Source organism: Hylobates moloch, unplaced genomic scaffold (assembly GCF_009828535.3).
Source record: "Hylobates moloch isolate HMO894 unplaced genomic scaffold, HMol_V3 SCAFFOLD_6, whole genome shotgun sequence".
Lineage (NCBI taxonomy): Eukaryota > Metazoa > Chordata > Mammalia > Primates > Hylobatidae > Hylobates > Hylobates moloch.
Genome location: NW_026652281.1, coordinates 75,130,266 through 75,153,353, shown reverse-complemented (window position 1 = coordinate 75,153,353; position 23,088 = coordinate 75,130,266). Strand labels below are relative to the sequence as shown.

Below are 23,088 nucleotides of genomic sequence, written 5' to 3'. Positions count from 1 at the left end.
GTGGTTTGGTATTCTGGAAAATATTACGCACAAGTTTGTTCTGTTGCACGTAAGGGAAGTGGAATATTTTACCTTCTCATAAACTTTTCTTATGATGGAATGCCTAGATACCCTGGTGATGATGGGCACTTTTAGAGAAAGTTAAAAGTTAACTAGACTTAAGATGTTTTTAATTCTTGGATTTGTCCTAACATTATGAGTTTGGTGTTGAAGGACTCAGCAGCTGGGAGTTTGAGGCTTGGCATAAAATTACTTGAAAATTAAAGGATCATTCAATACGGATATGATGGTCATTTGGGCTTATCTCTGAGAAACAAATGGATTAATCTTCACCTGCCTTTCATATGATCAGGGAAAGATACGTCTAGTACCAAAACATTTTCTGTGTCTGGCAACTAGCAGGCATCTAACAAATACTAAGTAATACTTTTTTTTTTTTTAATTTTAGATACAGGCAGGATGTGGTGGCTCACTCCTATAATCCCAGCATTTTGGGAGGCCAAGGCAGGCGGATCACTTAAGGTTGGGAGTTTGAGACCAGCCTGGCCAACGTAGTGAATCCCCGTCTGTACTAAAAATACAAAAATTAGCCAGGCGTGGTGGCACGTGCCTGTAATCCCAGCTACTTGGGAGGCTGAGGCAGGAGAATCGCTTGAACCTGGGAGGCAGAGGTTGCAGTGAGCCAAGATCACGCCATTGCACTCCAGCCTGGGTGACAGAGCAAGACTCAGTTGCAAAAATAAATAAATAAATAATAAATTTTAGATATAAAATGTCTCTACCCTGTTTTTCTCAAGGACAAAGCTGAGTATTTTGGAAATGTAAAATTATTTGAGGGGGCCATGGATAGAATTGTGCTTTCGTAGCAGAGATGCCAATGACAATGGAGGTTATTGGAAGGGACCAGCATTTTCTTTTTACATTAATGACTAATGAATGAAACATTTCGGGCCAGCAGATGTTTAACGGCTTTCCCAGAACCAGAACTACCCAAAGGAGCAAATAGTTAGGATTTTTATGAATAAGACAGTGTTTGTCCTGTAAAGGTTGGCATTCCAGATACTTGAACGTGAAGTGCTTTTTGTTTTGTTTAGGATAATAGCCACCTGTGGAGAGCTTTTGCGGCATTGTGGGGACTTCGAGCAGCAACTAGCCAACAGGTAGGAGAGAGGAGTCATTGTCCTCTAGACCCTGGGGTTCCTGATCAGCACGAGCTTGGTCTAGTACACAGTATAGCAAGGACAGCATATGCCAGATGTGAAGGCCACAGGGCTGGAGGACTGTCTGTACCTAGATACAGCATGTCATTATTGTCATCATTAAACATTTATTGAGCACCTAAAAAGGGCAAGGCTTTGTCCTACTTGGCAGAGGTCATGTAATTTTGGTTTGATATGGTGGTTTCAGCCTAAATGAGGAAACAGTGCATCTTGTCTCCAAATTAGGAATGGGCTGGGTTCCGACTGCTTGTTTATAAATTAGTTGTTGGGACTAAAAATAAATTTCCATATAGAAACGATGTGACAAGTGGTGGTGAAGTCCCTTGGGCCAGCCTTCAGGATCGGGGTGAACTTAGGCAGCCTGCCTTCTGGGTCCTGCAGTCCAATTCCGTGCTGCTGAAGGGCTGTGTATCGACGGGGAATCTCTGGGGTCTGCCCTGGAAAAGCTTGTTCTACTCCCTTCCTCTCTTCTCATACCTGCCAGGGCTTTTATGTTGCCCTGAGGTGGCCTTCCTCAGACAGTTTTTCCCTTCAAGGGGCTCTGGCTTCCCACATTTCTTTCTTTATTCCTTTCAATGAAATCTCTCGACTCCCTTGGTATGACTGATGCCTCTATTCCTTAGGAGTTAAGGGGAAGAAGTCTGTTTCATACAGTTGTTTGAGGGACCAGCAGCAATCCCTTAACCTCCTTCTTGGGTGATTCTTTATTGCCCTAAAGTAATCTCTGGGTGATGACATTTTTAGCGGTGGTATAAAGCGAAATGAAAGCACCACTGTTCCAAAAGTAAGTAATGGGCGCTGGGAAAATACAGAGGAGCCACAGCAATCTCCCTATATCTGGCCCAAGCTGCCCAGGATGAGAGAAATCTCTCAGATGAGATTTCAACTCAGCCTTGCTTTACTCAGCCCGTAAATCACAAAATGATCCCTTTCTGCAAAGAAGTGATCATAAGAGCTGGGTGGCCAATGTCAGTCTTGTCACTGGAGCAGCCCAGCGCGTTCTGACCTGTTGCCTCTGCCACCTGCCTGTTGGTGGGGAGTGGTCCTTGGTAAGAGTCTAGGTGCTGCTGGTGATATTGATGGGGAGATAAGATAAGCTTTACAGGCGCCTGCCCCCCCCCCCCCCCCCCCCCCCCCCACACACACTGTGCAGCCTTCCAGCCAGGAACACAGATGGTGACTGTCCCTTTCCAGGCTTAGTGCTTCCAGGATGACATCATCTCTTTCAGGAGCTCCCTTGGATACACCCAGGCTGTTCTTGACTTGAAGCTCAGCCAGGCTTTCAGCCTCTCTGGGCTGCAAAATGCAGCCGAGAGAGGCCCATCTTTTATCTATTGTGTCCCCATTTGTGCTCCTAACCAGTCTCTCCTTACCCTTCAGAATGTAATACTTGATTTCATTAAGAGATTAAGGAAAATCTGTGTCCTAGGAATTACCATTTACTTCGTTTATATTATTTACACACACTCCACTGTATGCCTGTGGCACTTTGGTTTTATTCACTCCCGAAAGTCACACAATTTCTGTGCTGGGCATTCAGGAGTGAGTTAGGAACAGCAGCAGCTGCTCCCACTCTATCCTGCTATGAGCCTTTCCCCATAATGAAAACCATCACAAAAAATCTTGGACTAAAGACAGGTGGTGGTCTCAGAAATGACGGAAAACAAAGAATCGTGAGAAGAAACTGCCAACAAAGAGCACAGACCTTCCTTGGCAACTCACCCCTACCTCCTGCCCCGCCTCCCACCCCACTCATCTCTCCCTTCTGCCCCGCTCACCCCCTGCCTCCCACCGCACTCACCCGTACCTCCCACCCCACTCGCCCCTACCTCCCGCCCCACTCGCCCCCTACCTCCCGCCCCACTCGCCCCCTACCTCCCGCCCCACTCGCCCCTACCTCCCACCCCACTCGCCCCTACCTCCCACCCCACTCGCCCCTATCTCTCGCCTTACTCGCCCCTATCTCTCATCCCACTCATCTCTGTCTCCCACTTTACTCACCCCTACCTCCCTTCCCACTGGGCCACAGCTTTCCTGGGCTGTGAGCTAGGTCTTGGGGATATCAGATAACTAAACTCAATCCTTGCCCTCAAAGAGCTTAGAGATTAATGGGAGCATCCAGCATGTGCCAGTATGCTCATTGCTGTGCCAAGAGAACGCAGTGTGCACAGAGGAGGGAGGATTACAATTCCATTGCTTCCTTCAACTATGACAAGTTATTGCCCACTTCTCAGCCATGGAAACTTGTAAATTTATGCTAGATTTCCAAAACCTGACTGTCTCATTGAACTGTCCCCCGAAGACCTGGTCACTAAAGCCAGGGTCACTCATCCTTCAACAGTTGTGGAGCCCCTGCCACGTACCAGGCACTGTGCTAGTGCTAGTAATTCACAAATGAAGAACAGTCCATGTTTTGTCCTCACCGTCCAGTTGGAGGGAAATGAGACAGCATGTGTTAGACACAGAACAGAAGCAAGAGCCCTTTGGGAGCTCTGCCATTGGCTAATGGCGCAGAGGGCTGAAACCTCCCAGGGTCCCTAAGGCCTCTCCTCTGCCAAGCCTTTCTAATGCCCCTGTGAAGCACTATCTTTGGGAAAAAGCCAAAATCAGATTTGCCTTCTGGGAAGATCATTCTGCTAACCCTTAGGAGGACAGATTAAGTAGAACTTCGAGGACTAGAGGAAGGGAAGCCAGTTAGTTGGAAGCCTGCTGCGATCCAGGCAAGAACTAATGAGGACTGGAAGTAAGGCAATGGCAGAGACAGGCCACAGTTTGACAGATAAGAGACCCAACCAAAGTTACTGGTTGGCTCAAGCAACAGGAAGAACGAACTTGAACTTAATGGCAGAGGCAGGTAGCTGCTTACGTCAGCAGTGGCTCCTGAGGAAGATTGTATCGCTGGGATTTATTTGCAAGTACAGGCATTTCTTGACCAACTCAAGCATCTGTTTTTGAAATAGGAGTGCATCCTAAAAACTGCTATGTTGAAAGCAATGTTTTCATAAGAAATTACAGTAAAGGAGAAGGCAGGGAATTAGCCACATTTGGGATATGTCAAAATGCGTTACACGTGTTCATGTAATTCTGTACATATTTAGATGGGTAGGATGGGTGGTAAAGTTGGGCTAAGGAAAACAGGGTGGAGGTCAAGATTCCACTTCCCCAGCAGTACAAGCGGTGGATTATCATATGAAACCTCCTCTAGGCGTTTGTCTTTCTCGAAGAGTTTGGAAAGTGCCAGCCTCAATAGATCTCTCTGTAGCACCTAAACCACAAAAATAAACCTCCCAGTGCCACCAAACACAAATACCATGCAAGCTCGGCATGTAGGACAGGTGGGTCCATGGGTAAAGAGGTGTGCAGCGAGCTGCTGTCACTGTTCTCCAGGAGCCAGCCAGCTGTTATCCTGCCTGGCGGTCTCTCTGATGGTGGTGCTGGTGGCCCATGCTGGCATTTGACTGTCCTACACCCTGATGCTCATATGGCAAGAAAAGTCTCCATAGAAGGTGCACAGTGTTCCAGACTAAACTGAGAGCTGCCCCTATGTAGGCTGTCGGTCATATTAGGGAGATGGCATGTTCTGGCACTGTGAGTGTTCAGCAGGAATAAAAACACTGTTTTTTTTTTATTGTGCACCTGAGGCCCAGCTCACTCCTCAGTGATGAAGGGCATCCTTTCATTGCCTTATAAACTGGACCTTAATTCAGTCTGTCTCATGAGGATTATCTTAGAATTTAGTAAGGAGCAGTCTGACTGCTCCAAGAAGAAAGTTCCATGCAAATAGCTCAGGGCATAATGGTCATTCCTTTCATTACAGGATTTTGTCCACAGCTGGGAAGTATCTGTCTGATTCCTGCAGCCCCCGGAGCCTGGCTGGTTTTCAGGAGAGCATCTTGACAGACAAGAAGAGCTCTGCCAAGAACCCATGGCAAGAATATAATTACCTCCAGAAAGATAACCCTGCTGAATATGCCAGTTTAATGGAAATACTTTATACCCTAAAGGTATGAGACCAAATGGATGGCATTCTTGCAAATGAAAGGCTTCCTCTCATCACTCACCCTCTCCCTCTCCGGGTTACAGGCGGGCCCTGTGTATGGCCCTGGGCTGTGACGTACCCTGCTACTACTTCTCTGTCTCATTTACGTTGGGGTTTTAAGGAGCTAATATATTAAACTTGAAACCCATTGAGATACAGATGTAGAGGTTAGAAGAGATGGATCTTTATTACTGATAAAAGCCAGGTTAGAGAATGTGGCTTTAGGCCAGGTGTGGTGGCTCACAGCTGTAATCCCAGCACTTTGGGAGGCCAAGTTGGGTGGATCCCCTGAGGTCAGGAGTTTGAGACCAGTCTGGCCAACATGGCGAAACCCGGTCTCTACTAAAAATACAAAAATTAGCCAGGTGTGATGGCACATGCCTGTAGTCCCAGCTACTTGGGAGGCAGAAGTGGGAGAATCACTTGAATCAGGGAGGCACAGTTTACAGTGAGCTAATATTGTGCCACTACACTCTAGCCTTGGTGACAGAGCGAGATTCCATCTCAAAAAAAAAAAAAAAAAAAAAAGGAAAAAAGAGAATGTGGGTTTAGATCTGTGGCTAAGGGGACTTGCTGTAATTCACTCCAGAATGAGACTTGTTAGCTGGTCAGACAGAACTGGACAGCCCCTGGCCCTGTTCAGGGTCAGCCTCCTGAGAGGGGACCAGATGTGTACTGGTTGCAGGCAGGCAGAACCTGTAATACAGGATCCCAACCCAGGATACCAGGAGGAGCAAGAGAAGTCACTACTCTTTCTCAAGGGAAGAGCCAGGCTGCAGAGTCACCAGGAGTCTACCCAAGTACAAGTTCTTCCACATGGGACCATGAGGACTTGGGGATTGGTGTTCCCTCCTGGTTTTTTTCTTTAAATTCTTAGTTTGCCTGCCATAAAGCTCCCCTTGACTTTGAGCTTTGGGCCCCTTGGGGTCCAGGGACAGGAGAACTTCCTAACAAATGGAATGAGTCACACATCTCCTTGGGAATGGCCTCCAGGGTTATAAGAAGACCATGGGCATCCTTTGCAGAACCATCCCCCTCCTTCACTGGTCTGGCTTTAACTTCAGTCTTGGTGATAGACAGAGGAGACATTGCTGTTCCTGGAGCACCAGATGCAGTAGAAAACTTTTTGTTTTTGAGATGGAGTCTCACTCTGTCGCCTAGGCTGGAGTGCAGTGGCACAATCTCGGATCACTGCAACCTCCGCCTCCCAGCTTCAAGCGTTTCTTCTGCCTCAGCCTCCTGAGTAGCTGGGATTATAGGCATGCGCCACCACACCTGGCTAATTTTTGTATTTTTAGTAGAGACAGTGTTTCACCATATTGGCCAGGCTGGCCTCGAACTCCTGACCTCAGGTGATCTGCCCGTCTCAGCCTCCCAAAGTGCTGGGATTGCAGGTGTGAGCCACCGCACCTGGCCAGATGCAGTAGAAAATTATCCAGGGCCTAGAGCTCTGGAATGAACTGCACAGGGGGCCTGGACATGTCTGAGGCTTCAGTGCTATTCTCCCAGGGCCTCCCCATCTCTTTGCACCTTGACCCACCAACTGGTTGCATTGAGCTTGACAAACACTTTGTAAAGCAATTCTGGAAACTCATTCATCCATGCTTCTGTGATTAGGTTAAAGCAACTCTGTTTATCTTTATTGCTAATCTGATTTATGTCTGTTATAATGGGTTCATTTATAATAACAAAACTAAGGTTACACTTTCCATCACTATTTTCTCAGGCTATTTGGAATTCCTTGGGACTCATGGAGGTTGTACATACTTTGGCTTTCAGCCAAGTATATTTGACCTGACCTCCCCGGGAATTAGGGCTCTGTCCATCACTCTGATTTGTATGTGAAGCTTCTGATCTTGTTTCCCCCCTCTTTCCCACCTCATCTATCCCTGAGGGATGGTCACAGGTGAACTTTTCCTAAACTGCTAGTCCATGAGCTTGTGTTAGCCCAAGTGCATCAGAATCACCTGGGAAAGTGAATTTAAAATATAGATTCCTGGGCTCCAACCCCAGTGAACTCTGATGCAGTAGTTCTGGGGTGGAGCTTGGGAATCTGTAATTCAGTATGTTCTCCAGAGGGGCCTGGGGCACAGCCAGGTTTGGGAACCACTATTGCATAGAACCCCCAATTCTCCTGTGAGTTTTCAAAATGGTTAACTAGCTAATACTTGGGTTGGGTTTCAGGCCTAACAACTGCCTTTTGCATTTTCTTGTCTTAGGAAAAAGGGTCGAGTAACCACAACCTGCTGGCTGCACCTCGAGCAGCGCTGACTCGGCTTAACCAGCAGGCCCACCAGCTGGCTTTCGATTCCGTGTTCCTGCGCATCAAACAACAGCTGTTGCTCATTTCCAAGATGGACGTGAGTTTCCCACTGACCACATCAATTTCCCCCAGGTCCTGCCTCCAACTCAAGCATACTGAGTGTGGGCTTAACCCTCCCTGTTCCAAGAGCTTTGGGAAGATCCCACTTTAACTTTCCCAAGCCGGAAAGAGCCACTTTCCAATCTCACCTCATTGCTTAGCATGAATTTCTTATCTTTATTGTAGTTACTCTGATACTTTATTCACAGGCGGTTCTCAGGATTATTAAAATTGCTTGATTAACTTTCCCCATTTGGAGCAGCAGAGAAGTAATAGAGATTATGTGCCACTTAGTAGGTTAGGCCAGGTCAGAAGAGCTAATTGTCTTTTGAGATTGAATTATTTTCACACCACACGAAACACTTCTGGAGAATTGGTCCTGGAACTTTACTTAGGGGAGTGCCTTATCAGAATTGATCTTGTGTTTTTGAGGGGGCTTTGGAGGGTTCTATTCCTTTCTTTCCTTGATACGTTTTCTATTTGGCTGTTTCTAGAACCGACTCACTTTCCTTTCCTCACACCCCCTTCTCGTTTCTGGTTGTCTGAATTATTTTTCAAGGCATTGCCTATTAGTTCTATTTTCTCTACTTGCTGTCTTTCCGCTGCTGCAGATCTTGTTACTTTCCTTTTGGATTACTGGGCGGGACAGCCCCCTGGTTAGTGTATCTTACTGACCCTTCAAGGCCATTTGGATTCCAGTTATGGGCCTTTAATAACCAAGAGATCTTTTTACAAAATGACAAGAACTCATCTGGCAAAATCAAACATGCTCTCCTTTCTGCCACCCTCTAGAAAGCCTGCAAGGCTGGGAGTCCAGGGCTCCTGCATGGCCTCAGTCAGGCCTCACCCCCTCACTGGGAGTCAGGATTCCCATCCGTAAAAGGACTCAGTTAAACGACATGATCGTGAGGTTCCTTCTACCCTTGAAGTTTGTGATTTTCACTCTTTATGATTTTTCTGTGCAAAATGCCATGAGATCTATTTCAATCAGATTTTGTATTTGTAGCGCAGAAGGGGATGTAAAGTGGAGGAGAGCTGTAGCAGAAATGAGGTGGGTGCCATCACGTGGCTGAGTTATTCCTTCTTCCGTGAGCCTCCATTTCCTCATCTGTGTGATGGGGATATAGTAATTCTCATATAGATTGGTGAGGATTAAGCGAGATTTTGTATATTGATAGAATTTAGCATAGCACTGGCCACAGAGTAGATGTGTAATAAGTGGTAGTTTTCTTCTTTTCTGTGATTCTCATTTTTAAGAAGAACGACTTACTTGATTTTTTAAAAGTAAAAATCATATAGGTATTTATTTTTAGAAACTCAAGCAATACAAGAAAATACAAAAAAAAAAATCTGATAAATACCTCCAAGATCCCACCATCGAGCAATAATCAGCGTCAGCAGTTTGATGTCCAGCAACCCAGACATCTCTTTCTGCACGCCTATACATGTTAAAGGCTGAGTGGGCATCAGTGGATAGATCTATAGGAAGAAATGGAATTATACTATAGTGCTGTTTTTAAGAAAAACAAGATATGCACAATATAATTTTATTTGAATTTAACCAGAAAAAAGAGACACTAAATGAATCCAAAGGAATTATTGAACTTGAGACATTTTTCTCTTCTTTTCTCTTTTTTTGAGACTGAGTCTCACTCTGTCACCCGGGCTGGAGTGCAGTGGCACGATCTTGGCTCACTACAACCTCTGCTTCCTGGGTTCAGGCGATCCTCCTTCCTCAGCTTCTCGAGTAGCTGGGACTATAGGCGCCTGCCACCACTCCGGGCTAATTTTTGTATTTTTTGGTAGAGACGGGGTTTGGTCAGGTTGCCTAGGCTGGTCTTGAACTCCAGACCTCAAGTGATTCACCCACCTTGGCCTCCCAAAGTGCTGGGATTACAGGCATGAGCCACCAAGCCTGGTCGAGATTTTTTTTTTTTCTCCACAAAAGATACTCATTCCCCAGAAGCTCTCTCCAAGGTTATGAAAAAAAGATTATGAGTATGAAGAGATTGGAGTTGCCATTGCTTTTTGTTAATCCTGTTTCCATTGCAGACAGATACTGATACGTATGATCCATTGAAAAACGAAAGGATTAGCTTTCTTTGTCTCTCTCCTGTCCCCTCCCCCACCTGCAGATTGGGTTGTTTGTATTATTTTTATTTTGTCAAAGCTGACGGTACTGACCTTCTGTTCTGAAACCTCAGTGCTTCCCGACTTAGTTCTACGTTTAAACAGGGGTGGTGCTTCCCCCGTCCTTTTCCCTCTACTTCTGCATTCCAGAGTTCATTATGATGGTGGCGTTCCTGGGCGCTTGGCCCTACCTTCTCATTCCGGCTTCACCACAGCACCACGGGCCCTTGGGAATGGGCGCAGGTGGCTTTGGAGATTAGGAGGAGCACTCCGAGGGTGCCAGCACACAATACCAAGGCAAACACTCTGGCCTTAAGGATTTGAAAATTAAACCCTGGTCATCAAATGTTTGTTTTCAGCATTTGCTGGTAAATTCTATTGCCCTTTTATATTCCGAGACTACAAACCAACGCTATATTTGATTTCAAAATAGATTATTGAAGTTTACCTATTTTACCTGGTGACAGATGGATAGAAAAGCCCATTCGAAGGACGCTTTAAATAAATTTTGAACAATTAAAAAATGACCTGCAGCATTTCCCTATTGCCCTCAAGTGACATTCTCTGCTGCTTTTTTTCCCCCCACCTTTTTTTTCTTTTTTTTGAGACAAAGTCTCACTCTGTTGCCCAGGCTGGAGTGCAGTGGCGTGATCTCCACTCACTGCAACCTCCGCCTCCTGGGTTCAAACACTTCTCATGCCTCAGCCTCCCGAGTATCTGGGACTGCAGGCGAGTGTCACCACACCCGGCTAATTTTTGTATTTTTAGTACAGACGGGGTTTCACCATGTTGGCCAGGCTGGTCTTAAACTCCTGCCCTTAAGTGATTCGCCCGCCTCAGCCTCTCAAAGTGCTGGGATTACAGGCATGAGCCACTGCACCCAGCCCTCTGCTGCTTTTAAAGCACCCTCCTATTTCAAGCCACTCTGTCTTGCACTTCTTCCAAACTTCTTTCCCACTCCGGCTGTTCTTTCCCTCTCTCCTCTGCCTGTTCATGTTTTAAGGCTGCTCCTCCTGCCTCCCCTTTGAGGCCTTTCCTGGGACCTCCAGGCTGCAGTCCCTGGGATGGATGGCAGCAGTGCTTGTCTTCGCCCTGCACATTGCTACCTGCTCTTGGTCTCCTGGAAGCCGTTGCTTCTCCCCACACTCTGCTTCCCAGCCTGTCACCATCTCGGCTCCCTTGCTGCACCCCTCTTTGCCAACAAACCACCAAGGATTGCTGTCCCTTCCTTTTCTCTGTGTCCCACACCTGTTTCCACAGGGGATTCTCATCATCTCTGAGCTCTTTTTGAGCTTTTCATCTGCCCACCCCAATTTTCTGCAGGGCTGCTGTATTCACCTTCACAAAGCATTGTTTTGGTTTTATCTCTCCTCATTCAAAACCCTCCCCAGGGCTAGTCTGATTGTCTGTTTTTAGAAACTTCCTATGGACCTTTTCATGCATACACGGAAGTAGGGAGAAGAGTATAAGGAACTCCATATACTCATCACCTGCTCCAACCATGATCCACTTCTAGCCATCCTGTTTCATACATACCCCCTCATCTGAAATAGAAGGACTCTAAAAATAATCACAGTACCACAGTCAACCCTAAAAAAGAAAAAAGGAATTCCTAATGTCATCAGTGTTCAAATTTCCAGTTGTTTTATAAATGGCATAATTTATTTTAACCCTTTCAGTCAGGATCTAGGATCCAGGATCCTGCACATAGAGATTTATTGGGATGTCTTTTTTGTCATTTTTGAATGGTAAGTTTCCTCTCTCTCTCTCTCTTTTTCCCTTGCAATTTACTTGTTGAAGGTAAAGCCTTTACTTAGCCTGGTGTTTAAAGCTGTGCCTTCTCCCTCCAGCCTCTTTCTGCCTCTGTGTACCACATACATCCTATGGCCAGCCGCTTCTCTAATCGCCCTGAGCTCTTGCTCCTTGCCTCTGACACTGAGAGCTCTAGAAGTGGGAGGCAGCACTCATGTGTCTGCAGGGGGGAGAGGGGAGGGGCCAGAACAGGATGGGAGGTGTGGAGGTGTACAGGGTGGGAGTATGTCAGGGGGCCTTGCTTCCCCAAGTAGCTCCCTTCTAGAGAGCAAGGAGCAAATCTTACATTTCTTTGTCTCTTCTCTGCAAAGCCTAGCACAAGACACTCGACATCCTGGGTACTTGGTAAATGTGGATGGTTGGCGTGTTCCTTCTCGGTGGATTGGGAGTTAGCTGGAAAAAAAAGTAGCTCTTTTGAGACAAAAGAGCATTCTCAGGCAAGAACAAAGAGTCTAGAAAACTGTAGGACGGGGATTGGGGGCACCTGGGGTGGGGAAGAAAAGAGCTCATTTACATCAAAGAAAATGAGACTGAACCAGGTGGGTGCTAGAGAGCATGGGGAGGGCTGCCGAGGCTGAGCCTGGGCTGGGAGCCCAGGGTTGGACATGGTCATTCCTTTCCCGGAATGCTACTTAAAGGATCAGGCAACCGGATCCGGCATCAGGTGGCTGCAGACAGCAGTTCCTACATGACTGCTGGAGTCATTCCCGGAGTTCAGCCAGAAAGAGTCTCGTTTTCCAGGCTGGCTTTAGAGTGGCTCACGTTGGAAGTAAGAAGCGAGATTTCTGTGTGAAGGTGTGCCACGCTGAAGTCTGTGAGCACATGTGCACGGGTCCTTTACCCAACTCTATATAGACTGCTGGGAAGGCTCCCACAGCAACGCGGAAGGTGTTTCCACTCCAAATGGCAAGAAACACGTGTTGGTGCCGAGGTTATCCTCACACAGGGGGACTACAGAGAGGCCAGAGGGGCAGCTGTTGGCGTTTGGAAGTGCCGTCCCATCCCCGTCCCTCTGAGTTCTGATCAGTTGAGAAACAGATCCAGAAGGTGGTGAGAAATAAAGCAGCAGCTTTAGTTGAGGTAAAGCAGTATTGCCGACAAGGCTTGGCTCTTCCTGCAGCCAGAGGGGCTTCCTAGGCCTCCCTCCCAGATAAGGGACTGACATGTGGCCTCTGTGGGGGACCTCAGGGTGCCCTGTTCTCGTTAGGGTGCTAAGGACCCATGGAGTAGTGAGGCTGTCTGCACCCAGCACCTCTCTACACAGTGGCCCCGCTACACAGAGAAACTTGGACCAAAAATATCCAACTTTCTCCTGTCACAATCTCAGCGAGATAAATGAAAGGGATCAGTTCCCACCCCACAGTTCAGCCAATGTGGCAGTTCCTGTTTCATGGACCTGCAGGAATGCGGAGAGAGAAACCATTGCCTTCTGTATGGCGGGCTTCCAGGTGAAGCTTTAAAGAAGAGAAGCCCCTGCCTCCTGAGTGGTGGAGGCTCCAACAGTCAGCTCCAACCAAAGACAGCACCTCCGGGGAAGGCCACGTTCTTCTTGTGTATTTCTGGGTGGCGTCTTTACAGCTGCCTGGCTGCTAGGTACTGATTGTGTCCTCTCCTTCCACCCCTAGAGCTGGAACACGGCTGGCATCGGAGAAACCCTCACGGATGACCTGCCTGCCTTTAGTCTCACCCCTCTCGAGTACATCAGCAACGTAAGAGCTTCTGTGTGCTTCTCTGGGGTGGTCCAAGCCTTTCAGACCTTCCTTGTCTTTTGATTCTTGCCCTTATAATCATTTCCCCATGGGTGCTATCTGACCCTTTTGGGTAGCCTGTGCTTTGGGGTAGTCTGTACCCAGATCCTGGACTTTAAGAAGATCAGCAGAGCCACATGGCGATTCCAGACCCCGGCACATTCTCACTCCTTCACCATCTCTCCCTGTATGAGATGTGGCCAGTACCTGAGGGCGTCAGAGTTGAGAGTCTAATAGGAAATTCTGACTTGGGAAGACAGGAGGCAGGTGGCCAATTCTTCTCTGTGACTTTCAGAAGAGTAGTGTGTGTTTGTGGTTGTGAATTCAAATTCAGCCAGCTTTTAGTGATCACCTACTATGTGCCAGGATCTGTGTGGAGTGCTTTCATGTTTAACTTCATAGCAACAAACATATCTCTTCAGAAGAACTGCAGTTATAGAGGCTTAATATTAAAAGAAAACAGAATAAAGTATGCAGGGGAGCGGGGGCACGTGGAGTCCTTGCTGCCCTCCCCATTCACCCCTGGGAATTGACAGTCACCCAGACACCTGCACATGGCCTTTCCTTCCATTCCTTCCTGCAGTCTAGCTCAGGTGCTCTTAAATGTCAGTGTGCACAAGAAACACTACAGAGGAGTAATGTGTGCCAAACCACACTCACCTCATACAATGGGAGATTTCTGGGACTTTTCAAGGTGATTTCTGCCTTACGCTCTTGCGTTAGAATCCAACCCCTATGTGTAAGTTGTGACTCTTCCCTAAATAACTAGAAAGGAATTTTAAAAAGATTATAAATGTTAGGCTGGGCATGGTGGCTCATGCTTATAGTCACAGCTTTGGGAGGTGGAGGTGAGAGAATTGCTCGAGCCCCAAAATTTGAAACCAGTCTGGGCAACATAGGGGGACCCTGCCTCTACAAAAAAGTAAAAAATTATCCAGGCATGGTGGTGTGTCCTGTGGTCCCAAGCTACTTGGGGTGCTGAGGTGGGAGAATCGCTTGAGCCTAGGAGGTCGAGGCTGCAGTGAGCTGTGATTGTGCCACTGCACTCCAGCCTGGGCCACACAGCAACCCCCTGCCTCAGGAAAAAAAAAAAAAGTACATGTTGTATAATTGCAAGAAGTGCATGGCAGTCCCTCTGGCAGGCAGTGAGGTGACTGGCTCTCTGCTCTCTGTTCATTTGGAGCAGTATCAAGTCTAAAACAACAGTCATTTCCCTTCTATTTCCCAGGGCACCTGATACCCTCTACTGATGAAACTGTTAAGATGTGGGTTGGTCTTTACAACCCATGGAAATAATCTGATTTTATTTTTATTTATTTATTTATTTATTTTTGAGATGGAGTCTCGCTTTGTCGCCCAGGCTGGAGTGCAGTGGCGCGATCTTGGCTCACTGCAACTTTGGCCTCCTGGATTCAAGTGATTCTCCAGCTATAGCCTTCCAAGTAGCTGGGATTACAGGTGCCCACCACCACACCTGGCTAATTTTTGTATTTTTAGTAGAGATGGGGTTTCATCATGTTGACCAGGCTGGTCTCAAACTCCTGACCTCAAGTGATCTGCCCACCTTAGCCTCCCAAAGTACTGAGTTTACAGGCGTGAGCCACCATGCCCGGCTGAGTGGTCTGATTTTAGAATGGAGATAATATGCTTGCAATCTAAATTGATTCGGAAAATGATGGTGCTGGAAGGGACCTGAGAGGCTACCAAGTTGATTCTAAGGTTGAAGAAACTGAGGTCTAGAGAGGGAAGGAGGGCTAGGAGGAGTTTCCAGGCCCAGGCCCTTCCTTGCCTGCTGCCGTACTCCTGAGCTGTACGGAGGCTGATGACCTGAACCCAGGAAAGGAACACCTAATTGAACACGTACTGTGTGCGGGGACAGTGCCAGGTTGGTTAGTGGCTGGGCCAGATCATGTCTGTGAGACGGGTGTGGCAGCCCTCCTTCACAGTGGGAGTGGGGCCGGGAGGAAGCAGCGACTTACCCAGTGGCTGCTCTGTTAGGATACCAGCTGCTTTACGTGCATAGCACACGTATTAATTCTACCCTCACCACAACCTTTTGAAGTAATATGAAGTCATCCTCATTTCAGCGATGATGATCCAAGGTCCTGACAAATTAAGTTGCCCAGGTTCTCACAGTGGTAGAGCCAGAACTCCAACCCAAGTCTGTCTGACCTCAAAACTTTTCATTTTTCCCAAGTCACTGAGTTAACCCAACTAGGATATCAAGAAATATTGATTGCATATGTGAGAATAGTAGACAAATACCCACAGGTGGGATGATAAGCAGCCCTTTCCATATTGATTTCCAAAGAGTGAACAGAGACACAAGACCCCTGAGAGAAACCTGCACCGTGAGATCCATCTAGGAACCCCAGCAATTCCTACAGTCTGAGGCCAATTGATTGAAGTTAGAGATGTCAGATTATTGAAATTTTTCACCTAAATGATACTTTGCTTTGTTGGTGAAAGCCCTCACCCACACAGAATCATGTGAGCATTATAAAGAGATGAAATAGGAGAAAATGCTTTGAAATTTAAAAACAATATATATGCAAGGTAAAATTGAGTCTGTGGACTTAGCCAAAAGCTTATGGCTACAGATGAAAGGTATACCAAATATAAGAGTATGTCTGGGGTCTTTGTACATAGTAGGTGTTCAGGAAGGGCTTGTGGAGAGGAATTATTATAGTATGGAGAAATTCCACCACCAGAAATCAGCATCCTTCTCTTCCCCCAGCCTTGAGGAAAAATGAATTTGTTAACACTTCAAGCTGAAATTTACAGTAGCTGTTGTTATTAGTGAGGTAAGTGGCCACTTGCTTATTTTGGGTGAAAGATTATACTAAGTACATGAAAGAAAAAAATGATTTATTTTACCATCTGTGTACCTCTTATAAAGGGACACCAGGCCAGGCGCAGTGGCTCACGCTTGTAATCCCAGCACTTTGGGAGGCCGAGGCGGGTGGATCACCTGAGGTCAGGAGTTCGAGACCAGCCTGGCCAACATGGTGAAACCCCATCTCTACTAAAAATACAAAAAAAAATTAGCCAGGTGTGGTGGTAGGCACTTGTAATTCCAGCTACTTGGGAGGCTGAGGCAGAAGAATTGCTTGAACCCAGGAGGCGGAGGTTGCAGTGAGCTGAGATTGCACCATTGCACTCCAGCCTGGGCAACAAGAGCAAAACTCTGTCTCAAAAACAAAAAAAAGAAGAAAGGGACACCAAACTAATAATGGATGTTTACACTTACACAGCCAAACCATATTGAATGTTTGGAAAGAAGGGCATGATCATCCTGTAGTTCTCTGGTCTGGGTAGATTTTCGAGTCTCTGTTAACTTCTGGACACCACACCCTGAAAGAGCCTGCTGTTACGTAGACATGTGTGAAGCCAGATTGAGAAGATCTTGCTTTGATAGTCCCCTGACATTTAGCTTACAGAATTAATTATCAGTGACAGGAATGTCATGGAATGAATATGTAGCAGGAAGAAAAAAAGCAACAACAGGCTGAAAGACCTTTTAAAAACATATATTATCTTTTTGAAACCTGAAAAGTCAACCCCCTTATTTTGAAACAACATATACTTAACCTTAAAACACAAAACAATGAATTATAATAGAAATAGGAAACAGTGGTCTAAAATACACTCTTGGCATCACATGGATATCTGACAAACACATGACCAAGACTGTGCTAATTGTGGGCATGTCCTAAATGTCTTTTAGGACAATTGCAAATGACCTTTTGCAATTCCCCACCAGCCAGGGTTTTGTCTATCTTTAGTTTCAAGAGTTTATGTTATGAAAACAATATAGTTTTTTCTCCAAATTAATTTATAGTTATAAATGGCTTTTTTAAAAACAGAATTCCTGGTCGGGCGCGGTGGCTCACGCCTGTAATCCCAGCACTTTGGGAGGCCGAGGCGGGCGGATCACGAGGTCAGGAGATCGAGACCATCCTGGTTAACACGGTGAAACCCCGTCTCTACTAAAAATACAAAAAATTAGCCAGGCGCAGTGGTGGGCGCCTGTAGTCCCAGCTACTCGGGGGGCTGAGGCAGGAGAATGGCGTGAACCCAGGAGGCGGAGCTTGCAGTGAGCCGAGATTGCGCCACTGCACTCCGGGCTGGGCGAAAGAGCGAGACCCTGTCTCAAAAAAAAAAAAAAAAAAAAAAAAACACACACAGAATTCCTTTCTTCTTCTGGTTAAATTTATCTAGGAGGGAGAGAATCAGATCCAAATCCAGAAGACAGGATTTTTTTTTTTTTTTGAGACAGAGTCTACCCAGGCTGCAGTGTAATGGCATGATCTCGGCTCACTGCAACCTCCGCCCCTGCTGAGTTCAAGTGATTTTCCTGCCTCAGCCTCCCAAGTAGCTGGGATTACAGGTGCCTGCCACCATCCCTGGCTAATTTTTGTACTTTTAGTAGGACAGGGCTTCACCATGTTGGCCAGGCTGGTCTTGAACTCCTGACCTCAGGTGATCCATCCACCTCAGCCTCCCAAAGTGCTGGGATTACAGGTGTGAGCCACCGTGCCTGGCCTCAGAAGACAGGATTTGAATTTTTGCTTGGCCCCACACTTTCTGACACTAGTATCTTATTGGTTTTTCACCTATGAACAGTAATAATACTTATATTTACGCAGTGCTTCAAATTTTACAAATCATTTTTATATCCATTACTTCATTTGAGATAGAGATTGTGTTGAATGCATTTCAAAAATATTGGGGTCATTATAAGAAGGATGAATGTATAATCTATATGCAAGCTACCAGTGATTCTTTTTTAGGGTACTGCCATAACAAGCATTGCCACATATTAGAAAGATCAGACTTGGGATCACCTGAGGTCTAGCAATTTTGTCTCTCTACCGTTTGCCTTCACACAAATGTACCCATAAAGTAATAACCCATATGTGTCAATGTCAGGCTAACAGTGCTTTCTTTTGTTTCAGATTGGGCAGTACATCATGTCCCTCCCCCTGAATCTTGAGCCATTTGTGACTCAGGAGGATTCTGCCTTAGAGTTGGCATTGCATGCTGGAAAGCTGCCATTTCCTCCTGAGCAGGGTAAGCGGGGACCATTTCTGGCCATGTTACAAGTCGTCGGTTTCCAGGATAGAAACTCCAGATGACACCTTATCCTTGGGCTCATTTGTCACCAAGCCCTGCTTTTTTTTTTTTTTTAAACCTTCTAACTTGTACTTTTTGTACAGATGCTGTATCTAAAACAATATCACAACTTGAAAAAAATCTATAACCACATCCCACTGTGGAACACACTGGTATTTCCACTTTCACTTGTGCCCTCTGGCTCTGCTCTGTAAGCAGATGGTATTTTGTGTGTAACTTTATATTCTGTATTATTGTTATTATTGAGACAGAGTCTTGCTGTGTCACCCAGGCTGGAGTGCAGTAGTGCGATCTTGACTCACTGCAACCTCCGCCTCCTGGGTTCAAGCAATTCTCCTGCCTTAGCCTCCTGAGTAGCTGGGACTACAGGCGTGCACCACCATGCCTGGCTAATTTTTGTATTTTTAGCAGAGATGGGGTTTCACCATGTTGGCCAGGCTGGTTTCAAACTTCTGACCTCAAATGATCCGCCTGCCTCAGCCTCCTAAAGTGCTGGGATTACAGGCATGAGCCACTGCACCTGGCCTTAAGATGTAACTGTTCTTGGTTTCCTGTGTTTCCCATTGAGACCAGAGGCTTCTTGGTACTTTGGTGCATTAAGCAGCTACTGCAGGCCAGGTCATCCAGCAGGCCTGAATTTTCCTTGGTGACCTCCTTTTCTTTCCAGGGGATGAATTGCCTGAGCTGGACAACATGGCTGACAACTGGCTGGGCTCGATCGCCAGAGCCACGATGCAGACCTACTGCGACGCGATCCTGCAGATCCCCGAGCTGAGCCCACACTCTGCCAAGCAGCTGGCCACCGACATCGGTGGGTCCCCACAGGACAGGCGGTGGGAGGGACAGCTCTTGCCCGCTGCATCTGTCAGTTTCTCCTTTGCCCTCCAGGAATCTCATCCCAAGTCTCCCCTTAGCTTCAGCTGCGGATTTGGCTCTGAAGGTGGTTGAAAATTCAGGTTCTCCAGGCCCCGCCCCAGAGATTCTGACTTAGCAAGACCAGGTTGAAGCTCAGACGTCTATGTTTTCAAAGAGGACTTGAGAACCATTGAGGGGAGCTTCAGTGAGATAAGCTTCAGTGAGTCCTGCAGCCTGGCCCCACCTGGCCCGCTCCATTTGTACCATAATTCCCAGCCAGTGTTTAATGAGCTCTTACTGCATACCAGGCATGCCTGGCGCTGGACCAAGCACTCGCACCCATCATCTTGTGTAATTCCAAACTCCTCTGTGAGGTGGGTGCTCTCTTCTCCATCATACCGATAGGGAACGGAGGCCCAGGGCAGTTGCATAACAAGGCCACATGGCCAGGGTCACTCTGTGGTCTCCATCCAGATAGCATCCTGCCTCCCAAGTCAGTGGGCATGTCCCCTCTGCTCCTGCCTGCCCTCTTTACTGGAGGGCCTCACTGCCCAGGTGTACTCTGAGCATGGGGCTACTGTTGGCAGGTGGCAGGGAGTCTCCCCAGTCTCTTGATACCATTCCATTGCCTTGCCTGCTCTTTAGCCTAACGCACCTCTTGGGGTGGTCAGGAGAGTGGGTGGTAGAAGCCTGAAAGATCAGCTCCCTGGGGACCCAGCCAGAGCTTCGTCCTCAGTGACCACAGGGCTGAGCCAGGCTCAACCGGCTTCTGGCTCTTGTTTTGCAGAAGAAGAACTAGAAGCAAGGTGCTTTCCTCCGGGTCCCAGAGCTGTTAGTGATGGAGCCAGGCCTGGGATCCAGCTGTCCTGAGTTCCTGACCCCTGCTCATTTCATAGTCAGCTCTCGGCACTTACCAGAGGAACAGGCAGCCTTTTGGCTATTTCCCTTCAGAGAAAGAGAGATGAGAGAATCCAAATGCGTGTTGGTGTTCCCTGTTAGTACAGGCAGCAATGGGGAAGAACTGGAACTGAGTGGAGCGAAATCTAGGGATTGCCCCTCAGTTTCAGCTGTCCTTGTTATTCCTCCCTGTTAAGCTCCCCCTGCAGATTCATTTCTTCACTCATTCAGCATTGCTCGAGCATGTGTGTGCCAGCTGTAGTTCTAGGAGAGACAACAAAGCTTTAAGCAGCTCCCATGCTTACTGAGCTTACACGGTAAGGATGTGATGTTAGGGGCAGGGAAGGTAAGGTTAGTATATGAAACTGACAGGGTGTAAGGCGATAGAGTGGTGAGGTCTGTGGCAAAGCATGCACACCTGAAAGACATTCAAATTAAGCATGAGCACAAACAGAACAAAAAACACTGCTCGCCAAACAAAAATGTCCTAGTAGACTGTGGACCCGCTGTTTGCAGCTCTTGGCTGACAGTCAAGTGGAGCTCCCGGTTTTATGGATAAACTTGTAAAAGAGTAAGTACCTGCCTGGCGGCACCTTTGCTGGGAAGCAGCTCTTCCTGAGTCAGCCAGGACAGAGCAGGCATCTCCTCCTGGCCCTGCCCTGAGTTGGGCCTAAAAGGAAAACACAGGGGACCGGGCACCATGGCTCATGCCTGTAATCCCAGCACTTTGGGAGACCGAGGCAGGAGGATCACTTGAGCCCAGGAATTTGAGGCCAGCCTGGGCAACATAGCAAGACCCTGTCTCTACAAAATTAAAAAAAAACCACACACACAGGGAAGGTTGAGGCCTTGCCTGGAGCTTCACTTTAGTCAAGGAGAAGAGACGAACCCAAGATCAGAAAGTAGCCAGGGAGGCTGGGCGCGGTGGCTCGCACCTGTAATCCCAGCACTTTGGGAGGCCGAGGTGGGTGGATCACCTCAGGTCAGACGTTTCAGACCAGTCTGGCTAATATGGCGAAACCCCGTCTCTACTAAAAATACAAAAAATTAGCGGGGCGTGGTGGCGGGCGCCTGTAATCTCATCTACTTGGGAAGCTGAGGCAGGAGAATTGCTTGAACCTGGAGGTGGAGGTTGCAGTGAGCCAAGATCGCACCATTGCACTCCAGCCTGGGCAACAAGAGTGACACTCCATCTCGGAAAAGAAAAAAAAAAAAAAGAAAGTAGCCAGGGGCGTACCCGGGTGTTGCTGTCTTCTAGTCTTTCCAAGCATGAACTGCGAGGAGCTGGAGAAGGCTTTGCAAGGCCTCCCTTGGGTTGGGTTGCACTGCCCAGGAAGGAGGCAAAGGCAGCGTTGATATATTGATCACCTGCGACACATCAGGTGCTCTCATGGTCGTTTCCCGCTTCATCCCCTATCCATGCTGCCTGATGGGTGGTAACTGTGTGGACAGACGGAAGCAGAGACTCAGGGAGGTGGAAGGGCTTCTCTGAGGTCACACCTGGCTGTACCTGGTTTGCTCCCCCATGCTGTCAATGTCACCCAAGCTTGCCTGGTGATTAGAACCACTGGGGTCGCTTTGTAGAATGACAGAAACCTGGAATCCTCTCTTGGGATGGTTGTCGACCTAGTCTGGGGGTAGGCTCCGTAATCTGTGTCCAACTTTATCCCCAATGCCTCGGGTCATCTGGGAAATGTGGAAACCTGCGTTATACCAGGGTCTCACCCTAGACACTGTCTGTGTCTTCACTGCGGGGTTCTGACGGGAGGTCTTTAGTAGCTGCTCAGACAAGCTTGTGTGTCTCCTGACCCTCTGGGTTTTCCAAGTGGTCAGTGGATACACTGGGGGCCAGGGCTGGGAACCAGGAGTCCCCAGAACAGAGCTTTGAGTGAGGTCAGCTGGTCCTTCAGACTGGTGCTGAAGGCGGTGTGTGCATGTGAGTGTGTGTGTGCATGTGAGTGTGTGTGTGTGGGGATGTGAGAGTGTGTGTGCATGTGAGTGTGTGTGCATGTGAGTGTATATGTGTGGGTGGATGGGGATGGGAGTGATGTTGGTTAGTTCTTTATTAAATTAGAGTTCCTAGACTCAAGCCAAGCTCACAGTCTGGTCTGACACTGTGGGAAGAACCTGGTGAGTAAAGGGTACTGCCTTTTGAGGGCAGGGTTGGCACCCCGCATCTAGGGACTTGGCAAGGCAGCTTCTCTGTTTCGTATTCAGGGGAGGCCTTGTGGGGCTCTGACCTGCTTGGTGCTGTGTCTGTGGAGCTCTGTCTGTCTCCTCTCTGCCCTCACAGACTATCTGATCAACGTGATGGATGCCCTGGGCCTGCAGCCGTCCCGCACCCTCCAGCACATCGTGACGCTCCTGAAGACCAGGCCTGAGGACTACAGACAGGTCAGCAAAGGCCTGCCCCGTCGCCTGGCCACCACCGTGGCCACCATGCGGAGTGTGAATTACTGACCCCACCGCACACCCAACCACCAAGAGAGCCAGGGCTACTGTTCTGTGACTGGCCAGCACAGATTTGCTCAGAAACTCTGCCCAAGATTGGGCAGAAGTTACTTTAAAAAGACTTGGTTCGGCTGGGCATGGTGGCTCATGTCTGTAATCCCAGCACTTTGAGAGGCCAAGCCAGATGGATCACGAGGTCAGGAGTTCGAGACCAGCCTGACCAACATGGTGAAACCCCATCTCTACTAAAAATACAATAATTAACGACAGAGCGAGACTCTGTCTCAAAAAAAAAAAAAAAAAAAAGACTTGGCTCATTTGTATAATCAAAAAGAGTTGTAAATTAAAGATGTATTATTTATCAGAGAAGACTTTTTAGGTAATTTTTTTAAAGGATCAAATCTTGAAAATGGAATGAACAGCTACTGTGAAATGCAA

At 47.5% G+C, this 23,088-nt stretch overlaps 1 protein-coding gene across 3 annotated transcripts in view; it reads left to right on the top strand.

Annotated features, from left to right (window-relative positions):
* The window catches only part of COG7 (component of oligomeric golgi complex 7), a 65,031-nt gene extending 41,943 nt beyond the window's left edge, over positions 1 to 23,088 (top strand). Inside the window, exons 11-17 of one of the 3 annotated variants that reach the window (XM_032157113.2) lie at positions 1,095 to 1,160; positions 5,038 to 5,224; positions 7,479 to 7,619; positions 13,189 to 13,272; positions 18,270 to 18,384; positions 19,115 to 19,258; positions 22,493 to 23,088. In XM_032157113.2, coding sequence (XP_032013004.1) covers positions 1,095 to 1,160; positions 5,038 to 5,224; positions 7,479 to 7,619; positions 13,189 to 13,272; positions 18,270 to 18,384; positions 19,115 to 19,258; positions 22,493 to 22,659 — 904 coding nt within the window. In that variant the 3' untranslated portion in view covers positions 22,660 to 23,088. The remainder of the gene's footprint in view (positions 1 to 1,094; positions 1,161 to 5,037; positions 5,225 to 7,478; positions 7,620 to 13,188; positions 13,273 to 18,269; positions 18,385 to 19,114; positions 19,259 to 22,492) is intronic. The other 2 variants (XM_032157115.2, XM_032157114.2) reach the window with 2 other exon arrangements.